This window comes from Macaca nemestrina, chromosome 2, assembly GCF_043159975.1.
Source record: "Macaca nemestrina isolate mMacNem1 chromosome 2, mMacNem.hap1, whole genome shotgun sequence".
Classification (NCBI taxonomy): Eukaryota; Metazoa; Chordata; class Mammalia; order Primates; family Cercopithecidae; genus Macaca; species Macaca nemestrina.
The window spans coordinates 171,749,120-171,770,369 of NC_092126.1; the positions used below are offsets into that span (position 1 = coordinate 171,749,120).

The following is a 21,250-nucleotide window of genomic DNA, read 5'->3' on the forward strand; positions in this document are numbered from 1 at the left end:
ACCACAATTTTTACAATCTAATTGTATCTCATAGATTTTTAATAGGAAAATATTATATCTGTGATTGTGCTTACCCATTTTATAAAATCTATCACTAAGAGTTTTTCTCTTTTTTTGGCTAAAATTTTAAATATTAAATACTATATATTACACTATCTAAGTTAAGCTGGGCCTTTGAATATTGTGTGCCAAAGGTAAAATAGTAGTGAGGATGCTAATGGAAACAGAGCATCCCCAGAGCAAGGGATAGAGAGGGAAAATACAACTCCATTCAGAAATTTCTAGGTGGGAAAAGGGGGAAGATGGAAGTTGTTAGAAATATGTGCGAGCTGCTGGGGCACCTCAAGTGGGCTCATGATTCTGTGTGAAGGACCTATTTCCTCTCTCTTCTTTGTTTTTTGTTTTTTTTGAGACAGGATCTCGCTGTTGCCCAGGCTGGAGTGCAGTGGCATGATCTTGGCTCACTGAAACCTCTGCCTCCCAGATTCAAGCGATTCTCCTGCCTCAGCCTTCTGAGTAGCTGGGATCACAGGTGTGTGCTACCATGCCCAGCTAATTTTTTGTATTTTTGGTAGACACAGGGTTTTGCCATGTTGGCCAGACTGGTCTTGAACTCCTGGCCTCAAGTGATCTGCCCGCCTCACCCTCCCAAAATGCTGGGACTGTAGGCATGAGCCACAGGGTCAGGCCCTCCCCTTTCTTCTTAACCTAAAATAGCTAAGAAGGGAATGAATACTCAATTATTTTAGGGGGGACTATGGTACAGCTTTATCCTTCAATACTTCCTTCTGGATTTGGTGTTTCTCTGCCTGCCATTCTGGGTCTATCACACATTTTCATGATCCCATGTGTCATATTGCTAATGTAGTGGCTTAAATGCAGGGTTCAGATCTGAGACTAGCCCCATTAACTTTAACGTTTGGTGTCTTATTGCTGAAATGACACCAGGGGCCATGTCAGAGAGTTAGGCTACACCTTGCTTTTCAATGTCTTTGGGCAAAGAAATCCCTTTACAGGTAGTCACTTTAGGTGCTGGATCATAAGAGGTCACAGTCTCTTTAGTGAGGATGATCTTGCCACCCCTCGACCACACCATATGGAGTTTCTACCTACCCAATTCATTCAAACTAAACACAACGTGACATTTGCTAGAAAGACTCGTGTACAAATAATTGGGGTTCAAAACATCAGATCAGCTGGGCCAAAATATTTGACAGTAGTAAAAAGAACATTTTTCCTTAAGTCCACCGTAAATTGGTGTTAGAATGCATTTTAACTATTTGATGAATGGTATGACTTTTTTTAAAAAGAGGAAAATAATCATTTAAAAATACAGACTTTCCATCGTTAAGATTTTTACAATGTGAAAAAAGCATGAAGAAAACATCCTTGCTTATTTTCTGAATGGTAGTTAATAGTTCATAGTATCCTCTTATTAATGTGGAGGATTAAATTAAAAAGTATATAAAAATCTTCTTTAAATTGTATAGGCATTCACTGTTAAAAGGTGTTTACTTTAAAAGGAGCAATTTCCCTAAATTTGGAACCTATGTTTTACTGTAGCCAGTGCTGAAAAGGAAATACTTACTCTTTGTAACATCATTATTAAATTATTCTTTTCTTTCACAAAATGATCTTGTTCTCTCTGAGCCTGCTGAACAATGTGATTGGCTTGCTTTTTCAATGCAGAAATTTTTTCCTGGAGGAAAAGAGATGATCATAGGAAGATGTACATTAGACACTCAAAGGTTTGCCAGTCTGTCCTAGAAAAGGGAGAAAAAAAGTTTCACAACGGGAATAACAGTGACTGCATTTTAGTTGATGGTGGGCAGTGATTATGACCAAGAGACTGTGGGGCATTTCTTTGACCTATCAGCCTCAGTACTTTCTTTATTGAAGGCTAATACAGATCAACTGACTTAAAACCTATCTTGAAGAACCCAGAAGTCAACAGGAAATCTTGTTTTAGGCTATCGATGAATTTTTTACAACATCTTGGGTACACCTCATGAGAAAAAAAACAATGGAATTTCTTATTTAAACTGAGAGTTTAAGAAAACACCTTCTCTTATCTTTCCTTTCCTTAATTTTATTGGTTTAATACAGAGCTCTGGGTGTGATTCTAAATTCTGGAATAAAGTTGAATTCTGGGCTGGACATCTAAGTGCTAGGGGTTGGGTGGAGTCAGTAGTAATCCACATGGCATTCTACTTCTAATGGTAATAAGCTATCAGCCAGTTTTGAGAACTACTGCGCAACAAAAACAGAGAAAAATCCAAAATAGACTTTGTTCACAGAATTATTCTGAACCCAGTTACTAGGATCGCAGAAAGAAATAATTGAAAACCAATATCTGAATTCCTGATTTTCTATGCCTTGGTTTTCACATGAATGAAACAATGAGGTATTATTCATAAATGAATCTACAGCATTATGCAACAATGAGTGTACTGTGTCTCAATTTGTCTAATTTGGAACACCACTTGCCACATACATGGCAGACTCTGTAATCTGCCAAATGTGATATTCAGACAGACATATGGCATAGCTATGTTATGCAGAAGAACATTCTGATTTTTCACATTGAATGACACCTGGCAAAAGTACCTTTCTAGAAACGATGTTCCGTTGATATTCAGCAACTTCACGCAGGAGCTGTTGAGTCAAGTTCTCCTTTTCTTCATCTAGACGGCTCTCATGTTCAAGCTGCTGGAACTCCAGGTCTTCAAAGTGTTTGCTTTCAACATCCAACAGGTCAGCATCCTTTGGAGAAAAGGGAATGAAAACAAGACACACTGAGATAACTACCACCTTCTTAATGTGAAGAAACATTTATTAAAAGCTTTGCTCCAAGATATCTTTCCAATTACAATATTGACCAGGGTTAGAACATAACACTCTCTCTCGGAGGTAAATCCCAGAACGTGACTACTAGAGGGACTCGAAAGGGGTGTGGTGGGGTGGGCAGCATTTATTTCACCCTCAGTTTTAGATTTCTCTGTGGAGGTAAGAATTCTTGCGTTAAACCCACTGGGTGGCTTTAAAATGAAGAAGGAAATATAAAAAGAACTCAGTAAATAATCTAAACATAATCTGCAGTCCAAAGGTGTAACATAGTGTTACAAGAAAATTCTTCTTGGCCTGGCGTGGTGGGTGGCTCATACACGTAATCCCAGCACTTTAGGAGGCCGAGGTGGGGGGGATCACCTGAGGTCAGGAGTTTGAGACCAGCCTGGCCAACATGGCAAAAACCTGTTTCTACTAAAAATACAAAAATTAACTGGACGTGGTGGTAGGCACCTGTAGTCCCAGCTACTTGGGAGGCTGAGACAGGAGAATCACTTGAGGTGGAGGTTGCAAAGAGCCGAGATTGTGCCATTGCACTCCACCCTGGGCAACAAGAGTGAAACTCTGTCAAAAAAAAAAAAAAAGAAAGGAAGGAAAGAAAGGGAAGGGAAGAGAAAGGAAGGGAAGGGAAAAGAGCAATCTCTTCTTTTCCTCAATTTTTCATATAAAATAGGACTAATATGGAGACTAAAGAGTCAAAAGTTGGCACACGTACAGACCAGAGGTATCTAACAGGGATACATGCATCCCAGATGGCACACAACACAATCTGCTGGACTGTGCAGAAACAAATTAGACCTCTTCATACTTGTTTTTAATTGTTTATTTTCTTTTTCAGTTTCTCAACAAATGTTTTCTAATGTACACACAAGTAGCATAGTATGTATACATGATTTTAAATATATACATTCTTTGGGTGTGCACACTATATATATTTATAATAATATGGATTATGTATCATATATCTACAAAGGAAATGCATGCTGTAATAATTTTATTAAAGGGATAAGCAATCAAAAAACTTTTGGACATGGGCTCTAGGTGATGAGGATGTGTCAGTGGAGGTTTAGCAATTGTAACAATTGTACTGCTCTGGTGGAGAATGCTGATAATCAGGGGAGCCTATGCATGTGTGGGGGCAGAAGGAATATGGGAAATCTCTGCAACTTCTGCTGGGTTTTGCTGAAAATCTAAAACTGCTCTAAAAAATAAAGTCTGTTTTTTAAAAAACTGGAAATTGAGGTTTTAAAGCCAGGGTTCTATGAACCCATTAAAAATATGTACACACCTTTTTACTGGAAAGTGTAAACCAAGCTTTTATGAGGCACAAAGGGTGACTCAAAAGGTTAAACACCACCACTCTCAGAATAATCTTGAGGACATTTAAGGAAGATTGGAAATCATGAAAATCAGATGGTCTAGAAAAAGCATTCTCTAACCTATGAGGTATTTGAAAACAGGAATATATTTATGCATCTGCATTCATGCAGAGATTGATGCATGTTGTATAGATTCTTCTCTAATATGCTTTTTGTTTAAACACCCTCTTATTCTTGGAGTCTTTAACATGATTTATAAATGGGGTATGTTTAGGAGATTTCTTTTTCTTTTTCTTTTCCTTTCCTTATTATTATTATTATTATTATTTTTGAGAAGACAGGGTCTTGCTTTTGTCACTCAGGCTGGAATGCCTTGGCACAACACAGCTCACTGCAGCCTTGACCTCCCAGGCTCAAGCAATCTTCCTGCCTCAACCTCCCAAGTAGCTGGGACCACAGGTGTACTCCATCATGCCTGGCTAATTTTTGTACTTTTTTATAGAGTGGGGTTTTGCCATATTGCCCAGGCTGGTCTCAAACTCAAGCAATCCACTCACCTCAGCCTCTACTCACCTGGATCTACTCACCTGGGATTATAGGTATAAGATACCACACCCAGCCAGATTTTTTTATAAATATAACTTATACATAATCTATGTCCAAAAGGAAGAGGCAGCTGGGCTCTGTGGCTCACAGCTCTACATAACTAACATAACCAAAGCATTTTTTGATTGTTCTTCAATCAAATCATCAAAGACAGGTGAATAAATAATTATATGCTAAGTTATCTCTATATCAATATTCAACCCCACCCCCACTCTGGTTTTCATATTAATGATAAAGCAAGCTTTTTGATAAAATGAAATGTATTTCTATCTTCTGCAATGACTTTTACTCTAGGGATGATTCATAGAAGAGCTATTAGCTACTGAGTAATTACAACTGATAATACATATAGCAACAAGACCATCATGTCAACACAGACTGAATTCTCAAAGCTTAAGAGCAGGAAAAACACAATTTGAAAAACATATTCAACATTTCTTAACACTTCTTTACATTTTATTTGGCTCCAAAAAAATATGCACTCAATTTCAAATGTTTGGTTGACATTTCAAGTTTATCAGACATTTCAAATTTATAACTTCTGAAAGAATTAATGAATTAAAAGAATTAAGGAATTAAGAAATAACTCAAGTGTTAGGTCTTAAAACAATATCTTCTGTTTTGAAATAATGCACTGGCTGACATATAGGCACATACACTCAAGTTTATAAGGTCTTCCAATTAAGCTTGATTTGTGGTCAAAGATTACTGAGATTTTAAAAAAAGGAATAAGCCCTTTTTCTGGCTTATAACTAATCTCCATTCAAAGTGGCCATATGGCTCTTAATATATACACTTTGCTAGTCAGTTGCTTACTCCACATCTGGTTAATATGCAACATGTGTTATTTTAACCCTGCATGAAAGTCAAAGAATCATTCATTTATTTGTAGTAAATACTTAAACCACTGTATGAGAATAATGGCACACTAGGTAAGAAAGTTGAAAATTAAGCTAAGCTCAGCACTCAGACTCCACTGATGTAATCATCTGATCAAGTTACCTAAACCATCAAAACGTGTGTATATAAACTTACATCTTAAACAAAAAACTATTAGGGAGGGAATAAAAACTTTTATAAGATTTTATGTATGAATAAGAAGTCTGGGAATGGAATTTGGGGGCAGGAATAGTTTAATTGAGCACAGAATAATATATACAGGAAGTTCAAAGTGAAGTATGTATGACTAATTGAATGAAAATTTAACTGTACTTCACTCACTAAAAGAGTGTTACAAATCTCTACTGGCTGGCAAGCTCAAAGGCCAGGCACGAAAGGACCTAAAACAGCTGCACTAAAGGAAATTCTGTGCAATTTCTTTTTTCTTTCCAGTAACTTTTAAAATAATGTATATGGCAGAAGTTTACATGCAGTTCTTTATGTTTTCTTTGCCTGATGGAGGGACAGGAAGAAGAGAATAGATGTGGTATGACCAGGAGAAATTGCAGTAATAACAGCTCATGGCCAACTCCAGAAGCAAATTTAAATGGGGCTTGGGGTTTTGTTAATTTTTACACTTCAACTACATACTTTTGGAATATGGAAAAAGACAGTTGAAATAATCTAGTCCAACCTCCTTGAGGTGATTAATACTGTCAACCTGATTGGATTGAAGGATGCAAAGTATTGATCCTGGGTGTGTCTGGGGGGTGTTGCCAAAGATTAACGTTTGAGTCAGTGGCTGGGAAAGGCAGACCCACCTTAATCTGGGTGGGCACCATCTAATCAGCTGCCAGAGCAGCTAGAATATAAAGCAGGCAGGAAAAAAACAAACAACAACAACAACAACAACAACAAAAAAAACGTGAAAAGACTAGACTGGCCTAGCCTCCCAGCCTACATCCTTCTCCTGTACTGGATGCTTCGTGTGTGTGTGTGTGTGTGTGTGTGTGTGTGTGTGTGTGTGTATAGTATTACTTCTGTCCCTCTAGAGAACCCTGACTAATATACTCCTTATTTCATATATGAGGATGTTGTGGCCCATAGAAGTTGAATGACTTGTCCAAGACTAATGGATACACTGATTTTATAGCCAGTGATAGTAAAATTGTAGATCACTGAATAAAATTTTTTTAAAACATCAAGATACCAAAATCAACCACTCATTTGAGTAAATATCAAAAGCACAAGAAGACAGTTACCCAGCTGGGATAATTTTCTTGTGCTTTTGATACTAACTCAAATAAATGTTTGATTTTGGTCTTGATTAAAAAAAATTATCCAGTGATATCTACAATTAGTAGACCTTTTTTCTATCACTGGCTCTAAAATCATTTTGCCCATTAGTCTTGGACAATTCATTCAAACTCTATGGGCCTAAATACCCTCATATATGAAATGAGAAGGTAGGATGAGATTATTTCTATTATGTTTTTCCAAATGAGATGAGTTGAATGACTCATTCTCATTTAACGTCAGCTTTCTTTTCTACACTATTAGTAACCCAGGGACTGCTTTGCCCATATCAAATACTAGATTGGTAAGGTCATGTTAACAACATACCAACCACAGGCCACAAAACTAATATCAGATGAAAATAATATTTGGACTCTAACATAATGATTTAAAGGTAGGAAGACCAGCCATAAGTCATTATGTTGCATGCACAAAATCATTCTACAATTTCAGCTTAAGTATTCAAGGCAATATGCAGTTTAGTAAAATAACTTTCTTCTTATTCATTTTTTTTTTTTTACTTTGTATGACTTACCACCTAATGAAGATATTTATAATAAAATAAACTTTATTAAATCTAGTTTAAACACCCAAGGAAAAGCTTTGTAGTGAAGTCATATTCTGAAGTGTTTGAAGTCTAAAGGGAGATAAGTTGTGATAACACAGAAAGTTCCTAAAGTGAACTTTAGGACTTACTTCTCATGAAGTAAGTGAACTTTTTACTGATTAAGCCAAGGCATTGGTGAAGAGTTATACTGGTCGTCATCCTTGAAAAACAATTAGTAGACCTTTTACTATCAGGTGAACTGCAGCCATCACAAGCCAGCTCTCTCTCCTAAGGAAAGAGGTTTTATAAGAATTTTACACGCTGTTTGGAGAGGAAAGGGAAGAAGTCTTTGCCTTCAATTAATGGAAAAGACTGTCTGCATCATTTCCTTTCCTCTTTTGTAGCCAAAATCTTTGGAACATACAGCTCATATTATGAGTTATCTTACAGAATCTAGATTAAGCTAAACAGTATTTATATTACTCATAATCCAAGTGGTGAATAAAATCTATCAATTTTTATGTAAAGCAATGTTGATAAAGAACACAATAAATGGATTACCAGAGGAAGGGAAGGACAAAATACACAACTATGCTGCTGACTGTAAATAAGGAATTACAATGACTGTGTAAAATCTTTAGTGATAAGGAGAGTTAAAAAACAGTAAGCAAATATTTAAAGAATTAGTTTTCCCATCTCTTTTGTTAACTAGCATAAACACAAACAAATTACAAACTAAAATTACTTTACAAATACTAGTTTTCTTCCAATCATTTTTATCATAAAATTTGCAGAGAATTGTGACTGAGAGGCAAGAAGTTTTATCTTCTTACAACAAATTCAGCTGTACACAATAAAAGAAGTAAAGGGAAGACATGTAAAACTTTTTTGCTCCAACATTGTAAGAAATAAATACTAAAACTATTATGCTGCAGTTTAAACAGCTGCATTGGATTATCATTATTAAGATGCTCTCAACTTCTGCAATACATTGAAAAGCTTTAACTGTTATTTTTTCACCTAGCAATGTTCTCAGAGGTAGCAAATATTTTTGTATTAAAGATCATCTTAAGAATGTTTAAGGATGTGCTATCTCAATAAATTTTTCAACCTCCCCATTCCCAAGAAGGTACAAACACAATAATATGGATGAAACTAGCTTGTTATACTCAGGTAGAATCATAAATTGCTACTCACTTAGGACAAATTACTATTATGTGACTCTTTCAGATATCCAAGACTGTTAACGACTGCTTCCCCAGAGGGAAGCAGTTTACTGGGGCTGCTGTTCAAAGGAAATGACCCAGTTACCAAGAGGCTATGAAATATTAAGTGGCTGTGCCAGTGTTTGTGAAACTATCCACCTAGGAAGTCTTGCTTTCAGAAGATAACCAATGTGGTTGTGTTAAACACTGCCAACCTTAAAGATCGGAGAATAACTTGATAAAGCTTAACTAGAAAGTCTATGCTGCATTAAGTTCTTAAAAATTATGAAGCTCACATGAGATGTTGGGGGCATTAGTGATGCCCCACATCTTGGGTCTTGGCATTTAATTGTTGTGATTGGGCTAATTAGTTCAATGTCACTAACCAGCAGAAAGAAAAAGAAAAACAAAAGAACAGCTGCTGGTGGGGAGCAAATCAGAAAATAGGATAATTTGGGGACAAGAGTCTAAAATCAAGCTAAAGAACAAAACATTCAAGGGTAAATAGGATTCATGATGCAGCAGAGAATGCAGGGGAAGAGGTCAGTTAATACAAATGCTACAATGTTGATGTTGGTTACAAATCAGAAATAGCTTCTTTTGTCACAGACACATAAAAAGTGACTCCAGAAATAGTTTTGCATTATAAATTAGGAGAAGGATTCTAACAAGGAATTTAAAAAACTGATTAGCATGGAATAATATATACTGTTAGCATGCATGTTTCCATTTAAACATATCTAACGACTAGAACTTACGCAAACTTACGCTATATGAAGTAGTAAGTCGCAGGTAAGTGGCACTTAAGTGAAAAACAGAAACGAAAAGCAAAATAACTGGTGCATTCCTGTTTGCTACTGACCCTCTTCAGTTGTTGTTGTAACTGTTCCCTCATGGACTCAGGACAATTGTCCAGCTGGGTCTTCTGCTCGGAGTAAAGCTCCTGAAGCCTCTCTAGTTTTTCCCTTTCAGCATCAAGCTTTACCTTCTCCTGAAGTTCAGAAACCAGAAAATAGAATAGAAATTACCTTCACACCCCAAGCAGGTGCTAGTGAACATTTCTCAAGGATAACACGAACAAACATACATGAACTCTGGACATTCTATGAATGTAGAAACATATCTTGTTAGTGGCTAGGATAAAGGGATATAAGCGGAAGTTAAGACAAAGGGACTGGGTTTCTGCATTCTCAAAGCACAGTCCACTTCACGGCAATGACTCCCGCTTTCCTTCCCTCCCTCCTTCCTGCTACCATGTTACAAAAGCAGGGGAAGCCATGGTCATGTTGAGTGTTGGTCACTGGCCAACAATCAAAGAAATGCCAAGCAAATTCATAAGCAAGACTTGCCAAGAGTCACCTGTCAGAGAACCAGACAAAGGAAAGAGGGCATTTGCCTCAAGGACTGTCATAGCCTAACTTGCTCAAGGCCTTCGCATGGCAAGTTTTGGAATTTCTTGGTTTTGTTCTCAGGTTAGAGGAATTCTAGGTGTATTAATTGACAGCCCCATCATCTGAAACAGCTCTAGCTATTTGGAAAACTTCAGAATTTACAGAGTTAGAAAATCTTAATCCAGAGAGATTATTCAAAGACTGAGAGAGCTAGTAAAACTGCAAGACAGACAAAGCAGCAAGGGGGAGGCATAGGCAGCTCAGACACACCAAAAACGTGACAGGGACTGTGGAAATACCGACTTTCCCACAATGACTGACATACAAATAAACTGAATCACGGACTGTGAAAAAAAGAAAAGAGAGAAGAAAGGAGAAGGAAGAGAATACTAAATCCCTTCCAAGTCACATGTGCCAATGAGACCCTGGACATTCCCCAGGACATAATAGGCAAATACTCTAATACAGTGATTACACGGCCTTACAATGCTACCTCTTAAATTAAGAAACAAAACTTCAGTTTGTTTGGTGCCAGTCTTCCCAACCTGTGTTCTTTTTATGATGCTCTGAACACTTGAAACAAATTTTAGATGTGTTTTCTCCTTGTGTAACACCATCAGCCTGAACAAAAGCACTTTATGAAGCACTTTGACAATCTGACCTTTGGTAAGTGAAATGACCCCCACTTTCCCTTCCTTATATTCCTTTCATATAAACTGGCAGGAACAAAACTAGCTTCTAGTTTTGTTCTAGCTTCTAGGACTCTTTTTAAGGATTTTCCTCCGAAATAGTCCTATGAAATTATCCTTACTACATTTTATCAAAATGGCAATGATTTCTTATGTATAAAAGACGTTACGGTCCAAATCTAAAACTACATGACATCAATACCAGTTCACTTGAGTCTCCATTTTTGCCTTAAATTTAGAAATGTATATTTGGCTTTAGAAATGTAATTATCTTAAAATAATTAAATTCAGAAGTCATAAACCTGAGACCCCTACTTCATATATCAATCTAACATGGGTCTGTAACAACTTAAAACTTTAACAGACTACAAAGAAAATTTCTTTGATCTTCAACGGTTAAGTTTGTTCACTGTACACACCAATTGTGCAAGAGTTGGAGAAAGCAATGGCATTGTTAACAGAAGAAAGGATGCCCACGTGTGCTAATCCATAGTAAAACTGAATATACTAGCACCGTTAGATTTAGTCTTTAGTTTCAGAATTTTTTTTTTCCCTAATAAAACCAGCAATATAGAATACTTGTTGTCCTTTGGCTAAGAAAAGGTGTTCTTTCCTATGTGTGTGCATCAAAGATTGCCCTATTTACACAGCAAAATAATTTTATCCCAAGAGTTCTATTTCTAGGTACTGCATCACCAGTTTGCAGCAACTCTACCTACAAATGGAAAGCTAAAAAGTAATTAAAAAAAGAAGACGACTACGCATCATAATTTAACAGCACACGTATAAAGCCCTAAAATTTAAAGTTATCTTCGATAGAAAACACTGAAACGATATTTGATAATACGGAAAGCCACTGGCCTAAAACACAGGTCTCAAATCTGAAGAAATAACAAAAGTATTCCTGATGCTCTCAAATGTTTGTATTGTGAATAATAAACTCAAATCAACAACTAATAAAAAAAATCTTTCATGCCTGTAATCCCAGCAATTTGGGAGGCCAAGGCGGCCGGAACACGGGTCAGAAGATCGAGACCATCTTGGCTAACACAGTGAAACCCCGTCTCTACTAAAAAATACAAACAACTAGCCGGGCGAGGTGGCGGGCGCCTGTAGTCCCAGCTACTCCGGAGGCTGAGGCAGGAGAATGAAGTGAACCCGGGAGGCGGAGCTTGCAGTGAGCTGAGATCTGGCCACTGCACTCCAGCCTGGGCAACAGAGCGAGACTCCGTCTCAAAAAAAAAAAAAAAAAAAAGTACAACAACAACAACAACAACAAAATTAGCCCGGCGTGGTGGCGGGTGCCTGTAGTCCCAGCTACTCGGGAGGCTGAGGTCCGAGTATGGCGTCAACCGAGGAGGCAGAGCTTGCAGTGCGCCAAGATCGCATCACTGCACTCCAGCCTGGGTGACAGAGCGAGACTCTGTCTCCAAAAAAAAAAAAAAAGAAAAAAAAAAAATTCTTACATTTAAATAGCGCCTTATTTCCAAGGTGCTTAAAACGTTTCGTAATTCATGCAAGGGGTCATCTAGAAGAATATGCAAGCAAGCACTATTAGAACTTTCTGCAGCTTCTCTGTTTATCAGTAATGCTGTGACCACTACCTGGGTCCCAGAGCAAAAGCTCAGTGGGGCCAAAGCTAGGGTAAAGGAAGTAAAGGGGAAGGATGAAAGAAGACCAGTGGCAGGTGGGCCCAGCTGTAAATCACAGAGGACCGCAGAGGTGATATAACTCCTGTCAGTGCCAGAAGTAGACCAACTTTGAGCCAGAAAGAAATTAATATTCCTCTATTCTATTTATTGCCCAGGAAGTTGTTAAAGGAAAATTAGCTCTAGGCAAGCAGTTAATTAGAGCTGAAAGTTTCACCTTCTACAGTGAATGTAAAATAGATGGCATCTGAGGGTTTAGGGATTCTTGCTTTTTAAATGCAAAATACTAAGATTGAGGTTATTCCATTTCTCCATATTTAAATTGGTAAACTCACCTATTCTAACTACAATAGGCACAATAATATTTTACAAATACCAAATTGGGAGAGAATATAACTTTTTAAAAAAGATTCATAAATGTACTTTCAGGAAAAAAAATGAATTCTTTTTTTTTTTTTTTGAGATGGAGTCTCGCTCTGTCACCCAGGCTGGAGTGCAATGGCATGATCTCGGTTCACTGCAAGCTCCGCCTCCCGGGTTCACGCCGTTCTCCTGCCTCAGCCTCCCGAGTAGCTGGGACTACAGGCGCCCGCCGCCACGCCCGGCTAATTTTTTTTTTTTTTTTTTTTTTTTTTTTGTATTTTTAGTAGAGACGGGGTTTCACCGTGTTAGCCAGGATGGTCTCAATCTCCTGACTTCGTGATCCATCCACCCACCTCGGCCTCCCAAAGTGCTGGGATTACAGGCGTGAGCCACCGCATCCGGCCAAAAAAAAAAAGGCCGGATGCGGTGGCTCACGCCTGTAATCCCAGCACTTTGGGAGGCCGAGGCGGGCGGATCACAAGGTCAGGAAATCGAGACCACGGTGAAACCCCGTCTCTACTAAAAAAAAAAATACAAAAAATTAGCCGGGCGCGGTTGTGGGCGCCTGTAGTCCCAGCTACTCGGGAGGCTGAGGCAAGAGAATGGCGTGAACCCGGGAGGCGGAGCTTGCAGTGAGCCGAGATCGCGCCACTGCACTCCAGCCTGGGCGACAGAGCGAGACTCCGTCTCAAAAAAAAAAAAAAAAAAAAAAATTTTTTTTTAAATAGTGTCTCACTCTGTCATCCAGGCTGGAATGCAGTGGTGTGATTACAGCTCACTGCAGCCTTTAACTCCTGGGATCAACTGATTCTCCCATCTCAGCCTCCCAAGTAGCTGGGACTACAGGTGCGCACAACCATACCAGATTAATTTTTTATTTTTTATTTGCAGAGATGGGAGCCTCATTATTTTCCCCAGGGTGGTCTTGAACTCCTGGGCTCAAGTGATTTTCCCACTTCGGCCTCCTAAAGTGCTGGGATTATAGGCATGAGCTACGGCACCTAGCCTAAAATGCATTTTTAATAAATTTAACGCATTTCACTTTATTAAAAAAATAAGATTAGTAGGAATTGGAACACTCCAGGAAAATCCAGATGTACAAGAGGGCATTTATAAAACCACAAACAGAATGGGACTTTCCTAGAGACAGCACTGTTCTCACTTTGACTTGTCTTCTCTCGATGTACCAGCAAAATCCAGTTGGGTCACAAATTCATGCCAGTTTTGACCTACTTTGTATATTTAAGACTGATGTTTCTAGAGTTCCACATTCATATACAGACAAAGGTAAGTTACCCATGGGTAAAATTAAGGTAGATATCAGTTTATAAAATTAGGCCCATATTTGCTTCCACAGTGAGTTGTTTGTTCATTTGCCCAATAACAATTGAAAGAAAACTAGAGGAGATGAGAGAAAAGACAGCAATTGATCCTGTCCTCATGTAGCACAGTCCAGTTAACCCATTAGAACAATGTGAACCAATAGAACCAATAGAACAACTATTTCCCAGGCCCCAATTTAGTTACAGATCCAGGGATAGAAGGCTTAGTAACAAGCATTAAAAAATCTCTCCAGGTTTTCTGATATGCAGCCAGGTTGAGACCCATTGGCTTAGCCACCCAGGGTTATGCGAGAGGCAAAAGCAATGAACTACAATTTGATTTTTCTAATGAATATACTTAACATTAATACAGGATCCACCAAAAACTATTCGTAAAATATTTGGTCCCAATGCCTTTACAGTATAAAAGCCCTCGCTTACAAATAATATCCCAATTGTCAATTTTTTACATTTAAATTAAATGTCTCAAGTAACCCAAACAAAAACCGTGACAGATTCCAGTATGCAATATTCATATAGACAGGGAAGATACATTTCAAATTCAGAGGCAAAATATTTATCGTCTAACCATACAAATGATCAGGATTGTTAAAAATTTACACTAAAGAATGTGAACTTGCACACGAGTTGCCAATAATCTTGAATGATCTTGAAAACGCAAGGCTTGTCAAGACTACTTATTCTGCTAGATCTCATGGTTAGAAGACAATAACATAAATTTTCTCTCTTCTAAGTTGTATTACTGAGGAATAAACAAATTTAATTTGCTAACTCTTTGGAGTTTCAATACTACACAGAATATTCTAGAATACCAATTAAAAAATGATTTTACCATACTGAAGTGTGCAATACTTGATAAACAGATGGTTCAAGGTTACAAATTTATTAACTTGTAGGGCTGCCAGATAAAACAGAAGACATTCAGCTAAATTGGAATTTCAGAGGAACAACAAATGACTTTAATGTTAAGTATGTCCCAATTATTGCATGGGACATAATTACACTACAAAACGATTCTCTGTTTGTCTGAAATGCAAATGTACCTGAGGTTCTTGTATTTTTATTTGCTAATTCTGCCAACCCTGTTAGCATGATGAAGATTTTCCTAAAAATTAAAATCCACTTTTGTAATTTCCAAATTGTTTAGCACAGAACCCAGCACTCTAGACACTTGCGCCACATTTCATTAGACATGGGATCAGGTTTGGAATTGATGCAGTGATACGTTAAAATTCATAGTCTCTAAGGCTTCATTTATTTATTTGTTTATTTATTTATTTATTTATTTGACAGAGATGAGGTCTCACTGTGTTGCCTACACTGGTCTTGAACTCCTGAGCTCAAGTGATCCTCTTGCTTCAGCTTCTCAAAGTGTTAGGATTACAGGTGTGAGTCTCCATGCCTGGCCAGTCGTCATTTTTAAGGGAGGTCCATTCAAAGTCCTATCTATCTAGCCTAAAAATCCCTTTCCTTCCTGTTCCTAAACCCTGTGGCTTTATTTGGGAGGCGGGCATCCTTATAGGTTCATAGATTAGGCAACTATTTTAGGCCTATAATCTTTATGTGAAATTCGTTTTTCTTTTAACAGCTTTATTGAAGTAGAATTCATACTCAAAAACATAGCCCATGTTTAAGCATTCCTTTTGATGAGTCTGGACATACGCATATGTCCATGATACTATGTAAGGTAGGAAGCGTTTTGGATATCTGAATATTCTGAATTTGATAGTGGTAACACAGATTATATAGCATATATTATATGACATTTCCAGTGAGATTTGGAGCAGTACCCTCTAATCAAACATGTTACTATTTCTGAAGCTGTTTATGAATATTCAACCTTACAAAATGACTTTTTTCCCCCCAGGAAACTTTTCAGATTTTGGAATTGCAGAGGAAAGATTATAGACCTGTGTCAACAAATAATGATTGTTGAGTAACCAACCGTTCTCTGCCTCTGAAGAGGAACATCCTATATTTCTTTCTTTCTTAGATTTTTTTCCTTTGGCTTTGACATTTTAATCACACAATTGATCAATGTTTAGTATAGGAAAAACAAAAACTAGAAAATCAGAAACTCAGGACTTACTTATACAATCAAACAACTACCAGAAAAAAAAATAGCCTCAATCTGGAATCCTATTGATTTAATCCGCAAATCCCATTATACTGTTCCACTTCCTCTGACTAGGGAGCTAACTTTGAAATGTAAGAAAGAGGCACGGGAAGGGCTGGGTCCCTGCTGCACACTGACTGTGACTTGGCACCTGTTCTGCACTCAAGAGGCATTAACACTTTGCTGAAGAATTTTGGGCTAGGCTCCCTGTCTTTCCCTGGCTCCAAAGGAAGAATGGGGAGGAAGTAACAGGTACTTTGGCAAGAAAATCGTGGGAAAAAAGATTTAACCATTTAACATACAATGGTATATGCTTACTGGAGGAACATTAGGAAGTCAAAGAATTTAAGATTTCACTCAGAAAATTCTGTATGGCACAGAATGATTTAAGCTTTAGTTCAAAACTTTAAGTGTGTTTCATGTGTTGAAGCGTGCAGGCTAGGATGGCTACAAAATAGAACAATGTATCTGTGTGAAGACACACAATATTTGTCCTTAAAGAAAAGGATAGTTTGAGATAAATGATTACCATCTGGGTCATGGGAAGACCCTTCGGCATGTCTATTGAATCAGAGCCTTTTCTTAACCATTTTATTTCATTTTGGTACAACTGACTTGGTTTTTGTATGCTAAAAAGCACCAATAAAACAGATAATCCAGAAATAGAAGAAATGGAAAAACTATTTTTAGTTTCAAATTTTTAATGTAGCTAGAAATAGACAAAGACAGAAAACCTACACAAACAGATGCACACATCCATATCTTCTTAGCTATTCCCTAAGATCAGGCTTTGCCTTGGAATGGGGGTGGGGAGTAGAAGGGAAGGAAGCCAGTTCCACAGTCAGCCCTTTGCCCAAGCTGGGCTTCATGGTGCTAGCGGTTTCCCTACTCTGTCACCAGGCCCATTAAACAAAAACAGTTTGTTAGACCAGAGGTCCCAATCTTCTTTCACTTGCTATAAGAAAATGTGATGTCTCTTTGCTTACTGCTTCACCAAATAAGTATACCCTCCAGGTTTACGTTCGAGTTAGACCCTTGCTTAAGCTTTATCAATGTTCATAGTGGCTCCATCTGGGATGTGGCCACGATCTGAGAACACAACCAGCAGGTGGCATGTATCTCAAGGTCAGATGGAAACCGGCTTATGGATGTTCTTAACAGTGGTACCCCTAAGGGTAATAAAAGGCCAGTGCAAGAAACTGCTGCAAAAATGTTCAATAAATACCCAGTAAAACAAACTGACTATATTTTATATTTTCTATATAAGTATATCTACGGTTTATATTTTATATGGTAACACATAAATAAATACTAATCATAACTTACACTGAATGTGCAAAATAAAATGCATTCCTAAATCAGCTAAAAGAGGTAATACTAAAGACTAATCTTCAGAGCCAAGAAAATAACATCAGTAATTTCATATCAAAATTTGAGTGCTGATGGCCGGGCTTGGTGGCTCATGCCTGTAATTCCAGTACTTTGGGAGGCCAAGGCGGGCAGATCCCTGAGGTCAGGCATTCAAGACCAGCCTGGACAACATGACGAAACCCCGTCTCTACCAAAAATATAACAATTAGCTGAGTGTGGTGGCGGGAACCTGTAATCCCAACTACTCGGGAGGCTAAGGCAAGAGAATCACTTGAACCTGGGAGGAGGAGGTTGCAGTGAGCCAACATTACGCCACTGCACTCCAGCCTGGGTAACAGAGAGAGACTCCGTCCCAAAAGATAAAAAATAGAAAATAAAAGATTTGAATGCTGAGGCATTCTGAGGTATTATTAAACCTTTTTCCTACGGCTCCAGCCTTGTCTCCAAAATTCTAGAGCCAGGCTTACAGGATGTACTATCAACATCTGAATCGGCGCTTGCCCAACAGAGATCTCTTTTCAGGTTTTGCTTTTCTCATTCCATGGTTTATATCTGACCACAGCAACAGGTGTATGGAAAAGGAAACACGATCCCTGAGGGGAAAGGCCACTTCCTCCTTCTGTCTTACGCTTTGGCATGATGGGCCGTGTGACTACAGGCCTCCTGGCATGTGCACACGGGCGGCCCAGCCCAGCTGTCCTGAAACTTGGCTGCACGTAGCTATTTGGCAGGTGTTTGGCCCAGTGTTTTGCTAAGGCCCAGCCTGGACTAGCCATTAGCAGGAAAATCCAACAACAGTATTCCCAAGCACACTGGGCAGTATCCTGGCACATGCTATGGGCTGGATAAACAGTGGATCACAGTGCCCTAGTGCCCTCCTCTATTTCACAGGCTAGAGTGGGACATAAATGTCTAGTAGGCTCAAAACAAACATAACTTATAAAATGTTTATCTGTAAAAAGAACAACAGACAAAAATCTAACTTGAACTGGAAAGGTCTAGGAGGGCTTTTCTGAAAAACTAACACTGATCTTGAGCCCTGAAAGACAGAACGAATGAGGCATGGAATATGGGGAAGGGAATTCCAGGTAGGGGAAAACAGTATCTGCAAAGGACTGAGGTTGGGGGAGGATGAATCTTTTAACAAATAGAAAGATAGAAAGGAAGGTGACTGTGAGAGTGCTGTGAAGAATGGGAGGGTGGTGACAGAAAGGCTGGTGACAGATCACACTAGGAATTTGGATGCATAATCAAGCACAGTGTGATACAAACCACAGTAATATGGTCTAATTTCTTCTTTTTAATCACATTGGCTGCTGTGAAGAGAATGGATTGAAGGAAAGCAAGTGGAAGTGGACTAAATAAGAGATTTTCATAATAGAGAAGAGAATGCTGTTAGTGGACATGCAGAGATGTTGAAGTAATTGAGAAATAAGTTGGTAATCAACTGAATGTAGGGATGATAAGGAAAGACGTGCCAAGATCAATTTCCAGGTTTCTGTTGAACATGCAGGTGAATAGAGATGCAATTTCCTGGTTGGAAAAACTGGAGGATTGAGGGTGGAGGGTGGAAGGCAAGGGAAAAGATAAGATCAAGAGTTCAGTTATGGGTGTGTTCAATTGGAAATACCCATGAAATATCCAAGTAGGGATGTCAGGTAGGCACAGGATATGAGTCAGAGTTCCAAAAAGGGGTTATGAACTAGAGAAATCCCTATGATAGTCACCAGCATACGCAAGTTATTTGAAGCCATAGCTATAGAAGGACATGAGGGTACAAGAGAAGTGAGTCAGATCAGAGATAAAGAGTGAGAAAGAGGTAAAGGGAAATGGATGGAAAACCAGAAGACTGTGGTATAGAGAGGCAAAGCAAAGGGAGACAGTGAAGAAGCGCCAAGAAAAAGAGCTGTCCCCTGCCCTGAATGCCGCTCAGGAGTCTGATCATGAGGGGACTGAAAAGCACCCAGCAGGCTGGGCAGCACTGAGGTCTTTAGTAGTCTTAACAGGAGAAAATCAGATGCAGGAGTAGAGGTCTAAGCCAACTGGAGTGGGAAGAATGGTTAATTGGAAAATGAAGAAAAGGAGACACAGTATAGCCAGAAAATTGTTTAATAAGTTTAGCTATGATTAAGAGGAAAGAGATAAAGTAGTAGCTTATTGTTAATGAATCAAGTAGTAATTTATTTATTTATTTATTTATTTATTTTTTTGAGACAGAGTCTCGCTCTGTGGCCCAGGCTGGAGTGCAGTGGCGCAATCTCGGCTCACTGCAAGCTCCGCCTCCCGGGTTCACGCCATTCTCCTGCCTCAGCCTCCTGAGTAGCTGGGACTACAGGCGCCCGCCACCGCGCCCGGCTAATTTTTTGTATTTTTAGTAGAAACGGGGTTTCACCGTGGTCTTGATCTCCTGACCTTGTGATCCGCCCGCCTCGGCCTCCCAAAGTGCTGGGATTACAGGCGTGAGCCACCGCGCCCGGCTAATTTATTTTTAAAATAATAATATTGGCATGCTGACAGTAAAGAGGGAGAAACTGCCCCCAGGGGGTGAGGGTGCAGAAAGACTCAAGACCTCAAGAAGGTGGGATGGGATGACACCCAGAGCACATCCAAAGGGACTGGTCTTTGATGGAAGGAGGGAGCCCCCGTTCATTGTGAGAAGATGGGATGCTTCTGATTTCTCTGTGGAGCAGGTGGTAAGATGATCTCTGAGCCAGAGGGACGAAAGCGGGCCAGGGGTATGAACAGAGTGTATGAAATAGCTGTGTCGTTAAATGGTGGAATACATTTATTTGAGAAACATAACAATGTTTTTGCCAAGCTGTGTTGATCTCTATTTGAGTTTAGTTGTCAAGAATATGTAGTAACATCATTTAGACCAGTCTTTGTTTCCACTTCCCACATCCTCTTTTGGAGTTCCTCACCCTAAGCCAGTTTCTGCCATTTTTCACATGATGTAATGACAGACAATAATCCTACCTTCTAAGACCAACTAATTCCCTCACAGCTGTATGAGCTGGTCCTATGCATCAAGCCCCTATAGTCCGCTCTCTGGTGCACAGCCTCTGTCAAGTCATCAAAACAATATTAGGAAGGATGGAGGCAGCTTCCTTGCTTGTTTCTGCCCATGTTCGTAGAATTCCACCTGAGAATTCCCCCTTGAGAATATAACATAACTTTCCCTGGGAAGTGAGATTTAACATTGGCTCAATTTGCTTCACTTTGTGTAGAATCTGATACTAATGAGAAATACACAAATAGAATCTGTAGGCCATGCCATATGTGAGACACACAAAATAAATAACTACATGGATTAGGATGGCAGGAGGGTTCACAGGGAACATGATACCCAATTCCTATGTTGCATGAGTTTTCCAATATGACATAAATAGCAATAAAACTACTCTACTATTAATTTAATTAGTATTTACTTGACAGCAAAACATTAACACAAGACATCTGACATCTCCGATGAAGGCTTCTTGCAGAATCTTTGAAAAGCATAGCCATTAACTGAATCCTTCAGTACTGCAGACTTAAGACGGTCAAATCTTTGACTTCATTTTGGCCTTTTAAGAAAAATACACCCACTACCCGAATACTACTTAAAAGTCTAGGGACAGAAAGAACAT

At 38.8% G+C, this 21,250-nt stretch overlaps 1 protein-coding gene across 17 annotated transcripts in view; it reads right to left on the reverse strand.

The window, feature by feature from the left end:
* Positions 1–21,250, reverse strand: part of LOC105470413 (pleckstrin homology like domain family B member 2) — a 234,215-nt gene that overhangs the window by 34,177 nt on the left and 178,788 nt on the right. For 14 of the 17 annotated variants that reach the window (XM_071092441.1, XM_071092438.1, XM_071092447.1 and 11 more), the window contains 3 exons: positions 9,562–9,690; positions 2,608–2,763; positions 1,589–1,699 (listed from right to left, as the gene is read on the reverse strand). In XM_071092441.1, coding sequence (XP_070948542.1) covers positions 1,589–1,699; positions 2,608–2,763; positions 9,562–9,690 — 396 coding nt within the window. The remainder of the gene's footprint in view (positions 1–1,588; positions 1,700–2,607; positions 2,764–9,561; positions 9,691–21,250) is intronic. The other 3 variants (XM_011722396.3, XM_071092445.1, XM_071092439.1) reach the window with 1 other exon arrangement.